Source organism: Sus scrofa, chromosome 3, assembly GCF_000003025.6.
Source record: "Sus scrofa isolate TJ Tabasco breed Duroc chromosome 3, Sscrofa11.1, whole genome shotgun sequence".
Lineage (NCBI taxonomy): Eukaryota > Metazoa > Chordata > Mammalia > Artiodactyla > Suidae > Sus > Sus scrofa.
In genome coordinates this window covers 55,253,160-55,267,307 of record NC_010445.4, presented here as the reverse complement: position 1 = coordinate 55,267,307, position 14,148 = coordinate 55,253,160, and the positions used below count along the sequence as shown (strand labels likewise).

General features: G+C 36.5%; 1 protein-coding gene across 11 annotated transcripts in view; it reads right to left on the bottom strand.

The window, feature by feature from the left end:
- The window catches only part of TSGA10 (testis specific 10), a 121,920-nt gene that overhangs the window by 52,321 nt on the left and 55,451 nt on the right, over positions 1 to 14,148 (bottom strand). For all 11 annotated transcript variants that reach the window (XM_021087209.1, XM_021087203.1, XM_021087204.1 and 8 more), the window contains 3 exons: positions 7,963 to 8,078; positions 4,885 to 5,039; positions 916 to 971 (listed from right to left, as the gene is read on the bottom strand). In XM_021087209.1, coding sequence (XP_020942868.1) covers positions 916 to 971; positions 4,885 to 5,039; positions 7,963 to 8,078 — 327 coding nt within the window. The remainder of the gene's footprint in view (positions 1 to 915; positions 972 to 4,884; positions 5,040 to 7,962; positions 8,079 to 14,148) is intronic.

The window sequence follows — 14,148 nt, the reverse complement described above, 5'->3', positions numbered from 1 at the left end:
TTGCCAACATCTCCCTATGAAAAGGGACTTGGTGTTCTGTCCAAGATGATGACTCTCTAATGTTGAAAGGAGGCCTAGTCTGTTTAGGGAAGCAAAGGGAGGATATATGGTGTTTGCCAAGGAAAGGAAAGACAGGAGTTCGCAAGGTGTAAAGACTAGCAGAGAACCACATCACATTCAAGAGCCTCTTGGGTGACAAGTGTTGGGATCCAAGGTCTTAGGGCAGAAGTGGAGCAGGGAGAGGCCTGTGTTACAGAAAAATGAGTCTTTTAATTTTATCCTTCAGGTCATGAGAAATCATTAAAGAATTTTGAGATTTTATGTCAGAAAGATTACCTAGGCTGAGAGATGGTGATAGATTGCAGTTGGGAGTTTGGGGGACAGGAGTGTGGTGCTTGTGAGGGAGAGGAGTAAGAAAAATGCCAGGTTTCTGGCTAGGGATGAATAATGGACATGATGGAACTATGTGGGAGAAGATTTTTCTTTGAATTTGAAGAGCCTTCAAGACCTTCCTGTGGCTATATGTCTAGTAATCAGTTAAATATAAGAGTCTTGAGTGTAATGGGGAGGCTGAGGCTAGAGTGATGATTTCAGAGTCATCTGGCTGTAGACAGGGTTGGGAGCCATGGATGCGAATAGGGTTTGTCTGAGAAGGGGCAGCAGGAGAAGAATCAGGAGGCTGAGGACTAAGTCCTGAGAACCATTCATTTTTAAGAGGGCAGAGGAAGAAGGAACCTGCAGATGAGACTGTAGCAGAGCAGCTAGGGGTAGGATGAAGGCTTTCTTAGTCTTGAGTATCAGAAGTTTTGAAATACTTTACAAATTATTGACTATGCTTTCTATTTGGCATCCCTTTTCTAACATGGTGCTTTGCCCCCAATAAATGCTCACATTTTTGTTGAATAAGTGATTTACCTTGATGCCTGTTCCATCTCAGCAATGATATTCTTCATGCCTGAAATGGTCTTTTCCTTGAAAAGTAATATAAGTATTAAATAAAAAATTATCTTAAACTGCTATGTCTGTTAAAACTGAATAAACTAAAAGAATTTGCCCTCCCTTTTTGATTTCATTTGGTTTTACACATTTATGTTCTATTCTTCTTTATTACACTTTAAAACTAAAGCCTAATATATCAGTGTGAGTATCTATGCTGGATAAAAACAATAGAGACTATACTTGGTTATATCAGTATGAAGTAATTATTTGAAACATTGTTAAAAGATGTTTTGTGCAGTCACCTAGCAACACAAGAACCCCTTAAGCACCCTACTTTGGGAGGAAAACCAGTGGTTTGGAATTGTGGTGTTCTATAGTAAGAATAGAACTGATTTACTTTCTTCATGTCATAAAACTCAGGAAAGTGAACCATGTAAAATTAGTTATTGAGAATGATGACTTTGATCAAGTATAATACATATAAATATTAGTCATCAATATCATCTTCAAAAAGCTGATCCCAGTAGAATTACTTATAAAAGTATACCATTAATTGTAGGTGTGAACTAATAAGGAGGTAAGCATTAGGCCTATAGCAAAGGTATTAAAAAATAAACTATTGATAACATTCCTTTTCAGGATCTAAGGAGGGAGCAGAATTAACGGTGTCAGTCAAGACTGAAATGAGGGGGGAAATCTCAATGCCATCAATACCATCAACACCTCCTCCTTAAAAAACTCACTGATCCTGAACTAGTTACAGATACTGTACATAGACACTAGCATTAGTCCTAAAAAAGTAAGGAAAATTATTCTTTCATTCAGTAGATTTCATTTTGCCCTTTGAATTTTCAAAACTTTACTGGCCAACTCACCAGATGAAAAACGAACTTGTATTTCCCAACTGTGCTGTTCCTATTTGTCAGAGACAAAGGGTGTGTGTGTGTGTGTGTGTGTGTGTGTGTGTGTGATCTTCCTTTACTCACGTGTTCCTCGCCAGGGTATTTTTTGCTCTGGTCTCACATTCTACTTTCTGGGAGAATGGTGCAGATGCCACATCTGGCAGTAGTGGGTACTGCCAGTATGGTTAAAACATCCATCAGCAAAACCGTTAAACCCCTTTAAGAAGCACGTGCCAATGGAGGAAAATCTCAGAGAAATACTGCTTAAAATGGAATGTTTACACATGCTTTTGAAATATAACTTTATACACTTCTGAATAAATTCTGACAAGCTAATTGAACTTCTAGTGTTTCTGACAGTCATCACTTGGTTAAGCTTTAAACAGAGTTTATAAGCTTAAAAAGCACTTACCTTTACCATCAACAGAAATTCATTTAAAAAGATTGTCTAAGAACACTGTCAAGTATCCAGGGCAATAAAATTATTGTATAGAACCCAATAACATGTCCTCTAATCTATTTTTCTCTCGAATATGACCCTCATAGTACCATTTCTCAAATTGTTAACATTGATGCCACCATTATCAATTTGATATTCCTTATATAACCTCAATATAAGACAAATATAAGACAACCAGAGACAAATTCAAGGTAATTATTAAAAATTCAACCTGGATACAATGGTCATAAATCTACTCAGAAAAAAAAAGAAACCAAAATTTCACACAAGCAATTCTGTGTACTTGAAAAATCTGTGAGCTTGCTATTGAGTTTTCTAACTTTAATTGGCAGCAAATAGTAGAACATCTTTTTAAACTACGATTACCACAAAAAACTCACCTTATTCACTATAATACAGACTTTTCCATAGTAATATATTTCTGTTATCTCCAGATTAAACTATAAAACTACTGCTTTTCACTGAAGGGCACTGTAAATTCAGCTCTGAAAGTGAAAAGAACATTCCTTCTTCTGAATGTCTAACACTATTTTTAAAAGTTATTTCCAAAAAGAAAGTTACTTTCTCTTCAAAGGATGGATGTGTTTACATTCATAATCCTATACAATGCTCTTAATTTTGAAATTGACTTGTGACTTAATATCCTTTGTGAAGGAAAAGATAATATTGGTGTAGTTAGTAGAATGAAATAAAAATAAAATACGAGATATAACAGAGGGAAATGATATTCAAAAAGATTTGAATAATTTGTTTCTGTTGATGATTTTAAAGCAGATCACGTTACTATTCAAAAAGTGACCTACATATAATAAGAAACAAAATCCCACCCCCCCAAAACACCTCAAAATTTCAAAACTATTAAAAGGTGTTAACTATAAAGTAATGAGTTAGAATTTTCAACAAGTAAACCAAAATTTACCACCTCATATACTTTAACTTCAATTATGCTCACAATTCCCAAATCTACTAAATTCAGTTTTCTCTCCAAAACTTAAAATCTAAAAGCCTATGAATATTTCAACTACATGTCCCAAAAGCATGTTAATAATCTTCCTCTCTAATAAGCTTGTTCTGTTTCTTGCGTTTCCTATGTCAGGCATAGGAACTATTCATGCAGTTCCTAAATCAGAAAGCACGTCTTGTCAATCTTATTTCCTAAATAGAGCTGTTTTTATTTCTCTCACGGGTACTGCCATCATCCTCATTCAGTTCTTATCATTTTATTCCCAACTGTTGTCCTTGTCACTACTGTCATTTCCCTATAACCCATCTTTTACCTGGATTAACAAGTGTCAGACTAATGTTTTAAAGATCTAACTATGACATTTCATTTACATTATTTCAATGATCCTCTATATTCATGATGACAGAATCTAAACTCAACACTGAATGTTTTTTTGATGTGTTGCTTATTTTTCCCATCTCATCTTTTACCCCCTTCATCTCCCCATACTCACCTCTCTGCACTCTATTCTCTGGACATGAACTAAACCATCAAGAAACCTCATGAAATTCTCTTATGAAAGCCCCTGGATTTTCATAGAAGCTGTTCTGTTTGGTTTACCCTTTCTATTAAAGCTGCTCTACCTGTTTGGATTGCTTTCTCTCACTGTCTCCTCTCTTAATCTTTCCCTGGCTATTCCTAGTCATCTTTCAGGGCAACATGGGCACCACCACTTCCTGGAAGTCTTCCTAGATCTTCCTCCTCCCCTAATTCAACCTCCCAGGCTGAATCAGGTAGATTTCTGTCAAACTTCAATCATACATTGTGTATATGTCATATGGTACATAGCACATTCTGTCCTAATAGCTTCTCTACCTGTATTTCTTCAGTTATACTGCAGGCCTTTGGAAGGCATGCCCACGCAGCCTCAGTTTCTAACATACTCCCTCCGATACGTCAGCAAATGTTTGTTGGGTGGGTGGATGGATAAATGAATGCATTAGTTCCCTTAGAGAGCGGAAGGACCTTATTCCAGTGATGCTGCCTTTGATTAAGATATTTGTGGAAAATAGTTTAGAAATTGTCTCAGAATCAGTTTATAAGCTAGAAAAGGGGCTATCTCCCTGCCTTTTTGAAAACACCCTTTTTGCAGCTGTTTGAACGACAAACACGTGAGATGAAATTATCATCCAACTTTACTCACTAGTTCTGTTTACTCTTTGATCTAATCTCAAAGGCTGAGGATGAAATAAAAATGTGCCCCTAGTTCTGAATATACTTACAAAGGCAGTTTTAATGGAATAAACATATTGCCTCCCAAGGTGATGACCTGAAAATATAAGCTCTGGTGTGCTTTTAAAAAGAAATCAGTCTCACTACTTTTTTTTTTATTATGCTTTACATTTTGATATTTGAAATAGTTATTGTTAGTGACTATTGATCAGAAACTGATTAGAAAAAAAATCTATTTTAAGGTATTTGCTAGTGAATTTGAATACATATTTCCTAAGACTATCTTGAAATATTTCAAAATCAGATTTTAAAGTTTCGGCTCTCTAGGGAAAAAATTGAGAAAATCCTATTATTTTATTCAGATTCAAGTTCAACATTTCTTTTAAACCACTTTTCTCAGAACATACTTTCATTGCCAAACTCTCTCCAAGGGATGCAATATTCTCAGATTTTTTATCCAAACATGCTTGCAGGCATTCCTTTTCTTTAGCCAGATCATTGAGGGTTGCACCAAGAATGTTGATTTCTTCTCTCTGGGCAATACTTTGTCTTGTAAAATTATCTAAGTATGTAATCATAAAGGCATTATTTAATTAAAATAATTTTTTTCCAGCTCAAGCAGAATAAAATATTTTTCAAAGTAAATTCTCCTATATTATACTCAATAATTAAAAATAAAGTACAATATCCCAAATTAAAAAAAGGCTTTTGTTGTTAGTGTTTAAAAATAAAGATTAATCATGAAATTTGAAATGACTTATAAATACAAAAATTAACACATTTGAATTAAAACAGCAAAGGAAAGTTCTATATAACAAGTTCTCAAAGTAGAATATGTGGTGGGGGAGGGGAGGGTGGATGGGTGACGTACATGGAATATTAATATTTTCCCCTCTAATTTTCCTCCAAGCTTTGAATCACTGTTGTATGTAAGTTGATAACAGATCTTAATAAAATATTCAATTAAGTCATCTTCTGAGACAAAGAGCTTTTAATATTCTGATTTTTCTAAAGTATGTTATAAAAATTCCTAGAGGAGTTCCCATCATGGCTCAGTGGTTAACTAGTATCCCTGAGGACAGGGTTCCATCCCTGGCTTCACTCTGTGGGTTAAGGACCCAGTGTGCCGTGAACTGTGGTGTAGGTTGCAGAAACAGCTCGGATCCCTCATTGCTGTAGCTGTGGTATAGAGCAGCAGATACAGCTCCAATTCGACCCCTAGCCTGGGAACCTCCATATGCCATTGGTGCAGCCCTACAAAGACAAAACACAAAAATTCCTGGGAAAAAAAAAACATTCAGAAAGTCTGACTGATTTAGGAGAACACCGGTAAGCCAATGTCAGTGTTGAAGACCTGAATGATTGTTGTAGAACAGTGGTTTTCAAATTGTGGCTTCTCAACCAACACCATCAGCATCACCTAGGAACTTGTTAGAAATAAAAAATTTGTAGGTCTCACCCCAGACCTATGGAATTAGACATTCTGAGTGGGCAGAGCAATTTGTATCTTAACAAGAACCCCTCCCGCAAGGGATTCTAATGCACAACAAAGCTTCAGAATCACTTGAGGAAATTGGTAAAGATACAAAAGTCCTGGTCACAGCTGACTTCAAGGAGCCTGGCTCCAGGGAGCTCTACTAGCTTTCCAGGTGAAGACTGGATTGCTAATAACACACTAAAGTTTGAGAACCAATGCTCCAGAGCTCTACAAAGGAAGCTCTGTGTGACTAGACCTCTAGGTAAATCCCCCCAAGGGCCATTCAGTGCAGCATGCTAAGAGAGGTAACCCCATATAGAGAGGGTGATCTATATCATAAATAGTGTCCCTTTTCCAGGCAGTATTGTCTTTAAGGCAAACCAAATGTTTTGGCTATTCTGACATCTGAGTTTCTCCCCAGTGGCATAAAATAAACTCTAAAACAGCTCCACTTATCTCCTGGCTTTAAAAAAAATCCTCAACCCCACATCCCACTTAAGCTACTACCTCATTTTACTGTAGCTCTTAAAGCCAAGAATCCTGTTCTCTCCTGTCTTTATCCCTCACTTAGCAATCATTCCTCAAGCAACTCCATCATCCACATCCAACACTCTGTTCAAACTTTTTTGTGAGTGTCAGTATTACCAAAACCTCCAAAGTGCTAAATTCAATCAATGTTTGTTCATCTTGGGAGGTCCTGTTGTGGCTAAGTGGTTAACGAATGCAACTACTATGCATGAGGATGTGAGTTCGATCCTTGGCCTCTCTCAGCAGGTTAAGGATCTGGCATTGCTGTGAGCTTCAGTGTAGGTCACTGACGTGGCTTGGATCTGGCATTGCTGTGGCTGTGGTGTAGGCCGGCAACTACAGCTCCAATTCAACCCCTAGCCTGGGAACCTCCATATGCCTCAGGTGTGGTACTAAAATGACAAAAGAAAAAAAGACACACAAAAAATTTGTTCATCTTATTTAGCTTCTTAAAAGTATGTGACAATTGATTACACCCCCCTTTTAAAAACATTTTGCTCTCTTGCCTCCCCAAATGACACTCACTTCTGGGTTTTCTTCCTACTTCTTTGGCTTCTTACTCAGTCCTGGATCCTCTTCTCCTCATTCTCTATATTTCCCCGAGGTAATTTCATGGTTTTAAAATCATTTATATGTTGATGTGTCCCAAACGTGTATCTTTAGCTTAGATTTCTCTTCTGAGACACAAACTTATCTATTTACCTGCTTACTCTACATTTTTACTTGTACTTAAAATATCCAAAAATGAGTTCCTCAATATTCCCCTTTTATGTTTCAATATTTTCTATTTCAATAAAAAGTACCTCCACCCACCTAACTGCTTGTGCCAGATATTTTTGAACCACATGATAGCAAATCTTAAAAAGATTTATTCAGTTTTAAAATGGGCTTGTCTATAGTCTTGACCAAAATTTTACTTTATGGTTATGAGAAGATTAAGTTATGACCATATTTTAATAAAGATCACTAGTAAGAAACAATAATAGGAGACTTTATAAAAATAATTTTCTCTATATTCCCAGTTATACCATAGATACAGCCAAATATATATATATATATCTACTTTACACTAAAAGTAGTGTGTGTGTGTATATATATATATATATATATACACATATATATATATACACATACACATATGTAATATATTGAATTACAACAGCAATGAACATGGTATAGTGCAAAAACTTGTAAGTTTAAAAGTGATCATCACAAATTTAGTGTTGATTTATTCAGCTATTTCTTCATTGAAAAATCTAAGCCCATGTCTAAATCTAACTAAAAAATATGAAGACATAGTCCTAAATCTAAGTAAAAAAAAAATTTTACTATCAAGAAAAATATTTTTTCCGATGAGTTTTGTTTTGAAAACTTTTAAGGGCTTACTTCTAAGTTTATTTATAACTGAAAAGAAGAAAGCATGTTTGTTTTTTCTATCAGACTTTTTAAAAAAAAGTAACACCAAGAAAAAAGAACTCACCAATCTTTTCATCCAAGCACATAATTTTCTCTTGAGTAAGCTGTAGCTCATATTTTTTCTTAGCAAGGTGTCGCTGAGTATCAGAAAGATCTTTTTCTGTGTTTTCATATAAAAGTCTGTAAACATTTTAATAGTTAAAACTAATTCTGAAATTTTTGTTTTATCAACTTTTTAGTATACTTAAATCTAAAAACTTTTAAGGACACTAATATACACCTTTTCTTTTTTGTGTTTTCATTATAAAACCACATTATAGGAGGTTTGTAAAAAGGGACCCTCAATCCACCACTCCAAAATAAGTAACTATTAACATTTTGATGTTCACTATTATTTTTTTGGCTATGCATATTTTTTTTTTCTTTTTACAGCCGTGTGTGTGGCATGTGGAAGTTCCTGGGCTAAGGGTAGAATTAAAACCACAACTGCAGCCCATGCCACAGCCACAGCAACATCAGATCTAAGCCACATCTGTGACCTACACTGTAGCTTATGGCAATACTGGATCCTTAAACCACTTAGCAAGGCCAGGGATTGAACCCTCATCTTCACAGAGACAATGTCAGGTCCTTAACCCACTGAGCCGTGGCAGGAATTCCTGGTTATGTATATTTTTAAGTTACTATATTCTAAATTCAAAATTGAATCCTGACTTTCTCGCCTACACTTAATCTCTAATATTTTTCAGTCTTATAATACTGAAATCCCTCCAAATCATCATTTTTCTGGCTGAAAAACTATATGAGCAATAGCCACTTATTTTTAAGTAAATATAACCATTTACTTAAGTATCCCCCCAATATTAGACATTTAGGTTTATTTCAAGTTGTCACTATTATAAATAAATCTGTCATGACAGCATTTCATTAAGTCCACAAACATTTATTAGGTGTATAGCATGTTCCAGGCACTAGGTGTTCAGAAAGCTGTAGTGAATTAGGTGGGCAGTGACCCAGCCCTAATGGAGTTCACAGTCAATAAACAAGTAAACAGACTATAATTTCCAGAAATACGGAAGCTAGATAATCTCAAAGTCCTCACCACAAAACACTTACACATACTAAATAAAATGTAAGAAGCATCCTTTTAAATGTGTATTAAAACTTATAAGGATTTTTAAGGGAAGTACCCCAGAGCCAAATCAGAGCAACAAGACTATGAGCTGATGTTCTATTAGATACAGTTGGGATTTGCCTGTTTCAGTGGCCTAGAGTCTTGTCTTTTAACTCAGAAACAGAAGATGAGGGCACAGAGATGTTTGCAACACAAGTATTAAAACCAAGATCCCCTGCATTAAGCCACTGAAGCCAACACTATTAGCGGAGAGGTCAGACAAGAGGAAATCAGCTTGTAAGATACTGCTGGGATCAGGGTAATAAACACAACTAAAAGTCTTTACTGGGAATTCTAAGTCTCAAGATAAGAAATCAAAATAAAATCAGGTTCTAGGACATTCAGTGGAAATAAGCACAAAAGTTCTCTGGAGAAACATGCCTTCAATTTAGGCATAAAACTAAACCTCGGACAAAAGCCTGTTGAAAATGAGCTCACAATTCTATCTTAAAAACACATTAAGAAACAATCCAGAGACAGAATTAAGATGGTGGAGTAGAAAGACTGGAGCTCAGCTTCTCTCATGAAAACCAGATTACAACCAAGTGCTCAACAACCTTCAATCAAATAGACTGCAAACTACCAAAAAAAAAAAAAAAAGACATCCTACTCCAGAAGACAGAGAAGAGGCCACATCCAGATGGTAGGAGGGGTGATTAAGCGATATAAGCAACACCATACCCACCAGGTGGGTGGCTCAAAGGCTGGAAAATAACTATATTACAGAAACTCATCCACAGGAGTGAGAGTTCTGAGCCCCAGGTCAGGTTCCCATGCCTGGGGATCTGGCACTGGGAGGAGGAGCCCTCAGAGCATTTGGTGTTCAGGGAGAGAGGGGCTTGTGCGTAGGAGCTCCATGGGACTGGGGGAAACAGAGACTCTGCCCTTCAAAGGCAGACACAGGCTGTCCTGTCCCCTGAGTCCAAGGGCCCAGCAGAGATTCCATAGGAATCTGGGTCAGGCCTGACTGCGGTTCTTGGAGGATTGCCTTGGAAAACAGTGATTGTGGTTTGTTGTGGGGGAAGGACATTGGATGCAAAGGTCTCAGGAATAATAATCAGCCTGAAATGCCCCTGGAGGTGGCCATTTTGAAAAAATCTGGCCCCACCCATCAGGGCTGAGCAGCCCCAGGCCAAACAACAAACTGGGTAGGAACACAGCCCCACCCACCAGCAAACAGGCTGGCTAAAGACTCCCCCACCCCAGGCACACAACTGCCTCTAATCACACCCTGGGACAAAGCCCCACCTACCAGGGGGATAAGAATCAGCTCCACCTACCAATGGGCAGTCACCAGTCCCTCCCATTAGGAAGCTTGCAGCAAGCCCTCCTACCAACTTCAGCCACAAGGGAGGAAGACATCAGAAGCAAGAGAGGATACAACCCTATTGTATGCAAAAAGGAGACCACACTAAAATGAAAAAGCAAAGAATTACAACTCAGATAAAGGAACAAGAAAGAAAAAAAAAAAAACAGAAAAACAGATAAGTGGTCTGGAAATTACTAACCTCCATGAAAAAAACTTTAGACTAACAACAGTAAAGATGATTCAAGATCTTGGAAATAAACTGAAGGCAAAGACTGATAAATTACACAAAATATTGAACAAAGGAACAGAAGATTTAAAGATTAAGCAAGCAGAGATGCAAAATACAATAACTGAAATAAAAAGTTCATTTTTTCCTTTCAGGAGGAAACCAACAGCAGAATAGGGGAGGCAGCATAAATAAGCAAGGTGGAAGACAGACTGGTGGAAATCACTGACAGAGAATATGAAAGAGGAAAAAGACTGAAAAGAAATGAAGACAGTCTAAGAGAGCTCTGGGACTTTAAACACACCAATATCCATATTACAGGGGTGCCAGGAGGAAAAGAGAGAGAGAGAGAAGGAGCCAGAGAAAATATCTGAAGAGATAATAGCCAAAAACTTCCCTAATATGGGGAAGGAATCACTGACTCAAAACCAGGAAGCACATGAGTACTGTATGGAATATCCTGAAACACATATTAATCAAACTGACCAAAATTAAAGACGAAGAGAAAATATTGAAAGCAGCTAGGGAAAAGAAACAAATAACATACAAGGGAACCCCAATAAGGTTATAGGTTGATTTTTCAGCACAAACTCTACAGGTCAGAGGAGAGTGGCACAATACACTTCAAGTGATGAAAGGAAAAAAACCTCCATCCAAGATTACTCTACCCAGCAAGACTCTCATTCAGATTTGAAGGAGAAATCAAAACCTTCACAGACAGGCAAAAGCTAAGAGAATTCAGCACCACCAAGCCAGCTTTACAACAATACTAAAGGAACTTCTCTAGGCGGAAAAGAAAAGACCACAACTAGAAACAAAAATATAACAAATGACAAGGCTCACCAGTAAAGGTAGGAAATCATCCATGCACAAATTGCTACCAAAATGGGAAATCATGAGACGAGGAGGGTACAAAGGCAGGATACTGGAGATGCATTTGCAATTAAGAGACCAACAACTTAAAACAATCTTGTGTGTGTGTGTGTGTGTGTGTGTGTGTGTGTGTGTGTGTGTGTACTCCTACATCAAAACTTCATGGTAATTGCAAACCACAAATCTACAATAGATACACACACAAATAAGAAAAAGCAATCTGAACACAACACTAAAAATAGTCATCAAGCCACAAAAGGAGAGAACAAGAGAAGGAAAGAAAAAAGACCAACTAAAACAAATACAAAACAATTAATAAAATGGCAATAATTACCTTAAATGTAAATGGATTAAATCTTCCAACCAAAAGACAGAGACTGGCGGAATGGATACAAAAACAAGACCCATATATCGGCTGTCTTTAAGAGACCCACTTCAGTTCTAGGGACACACACAAATTGAAAGTGAGAGGATGGAAGAAAATATTCAAGGCAAACAGAAATCAAAAGAAAGCTGGAGTAGCAATACTCCTATCAGACAAAATAGACCTTAAAATAAAGAATATTATAAGAGACAAAGAAGGACATTACATAATGATCAAAGGATCAATCCAAGAATATATGACAATTGTAAATGAATATGCCCCTCAGTATATAAGACAACTTCTAAGAACCTTAAAAGGAGAAATTGACAATAACACAGTAATAATATGGACTTTAACACCCACTTACAGAAATGGACAGATCATCCAGACAGAAAATCAACAAAGAAACACAGGCCTTAAATGATGTATTAGATCAGATGGACTTAATTAATAGACATAGAATATTCCATCCAAAGGTAGCAAAATACACATTCTTCTCAAGTGTGCACAGAACATTCTCTAAAATAGATCACATTCTGGGCCACAAATTAAGCCTTGGTAAATTTAAGGAAACTGAAATCATATCAAGCATCTTTTCCAGCAATAACTCTATGAGACTAGAATCAACAAAGTGAAAAAAATCCAACACATGGAGACTAGACAACATGCTACTAAACAACCAATGGATTATTGAAGAAATCAAAGAGGAAATTAAAAAGAACCTAGAGGCAAATGACAACAAAGACACAGCAATCCAAAACCTATGGGATGCAGAAAAAGCAGTTCTAAGAGAGAAGTTTTATACCACTACAAGCCTGCATCAGGAAACAAGAAAAATCTCAAATAAACAACCTAACTTTACACCTAAAGCAACTAGAGAATGAAGAACAGAAGAAAAAAAAAACATTAGCAGAAAGAAAAAATCATGAAGATCAGAGGAGAAATAAATGAAATAGAAATGGAAAAAAATAGAAAAGTTCAATGAAACTAAAAGCTGATCCTTTGAAAAGATCAACAAAATTGATAAACCCTTAGCCAGACTCACCACAAGGAAAAGAGAGAGGATTCAAATCAATAAACTAGAAGTGAAAAAGGAGAAGTTACAACAGACATCACAGAAATACAAAGGATCATAAGAGATTACAACAAGTGACTATATGCAAATAAAAAAGACAACCTAAAGGAAACAGACAAATTCTTAGAAAAGTACAATCTTCCAAGACTAAACCAAAATGAAATAGAAAACATGAATGGAACAATTACAAGGACTGAAATTGAAACTGTGATTTAAAAACTACCAATAAACAAAAGTCCAGGACCAGATGGCATCACAGAATTCTACCAAATATTTATAGAATAGCTAACACCTGTCCTTCTGAAACTATTCCAAAAAATTGCAGAGGAAGGAACACTCCCAAACTCATTCTATGAGGCCACCGTCACCCTGATACCAAAACCAGACAAAGATACCAAGAGAGAGAGAATATTAGAGGTCAAAATCATTGATGAACACAGCGCAAAAATTCTCAACAAAATACTAGCAAACTGAATCCAGAAATAGATGAAAAGGATCATACACCATGATCAAGTGGGATTTATCCCAGGGGTACAAGGATTTTTCGATATCCACAAATCAGTTTGATACACCACATTAACAAACTGAAGGATAAAAACCATATGAGCCTCTTAATAGAAGCAGAAAAAGCTTTTGACAAAATCCAGCACCCATTTCTAATAAAAACCCTCCAGAACATGGGCACAGAGGGAATCTACCTCAACATAATAAAGGCCATGTATGACAAATCCATAGCTAACATCATTCTTAATGGTGAAAAGCTGAAAGAATTCCCACTAAGATCAAGAACAGGACAAGAATGTCTGCTCTCGTCCCTACTATTCAACATAGTTTTGGAAGTCCTAGCCATGGCAATCAGAGAAGAAAAAGAAAAGGAATCTGAACTGGAAAGTAAGAAGCAAAACTAACAGTTTGCAGATGACATGATACCAAACCTAGAAAATCCTAAAGACACTGCCAGAAAACTATTAGAGCTCATCAATGAATTTGGTAAAGTTGCAGGATACAAAACTAATACAAAGAAATTGACAGCACTTCTACATACTAACAATGCAAGATCAGAAAGAGAAATTAGGGAAATAATCCCATTTACCATTGCATCAAAAAGAAAATACCTAGGAATAAACCTATCTGAAGAGACAAAAGACCTGTACTGTGAAAACTATAAGATGCTGATGAAAGAAATCAAAGATGATACAAAGGGATGGAAAGATATACCATGCTCTGGG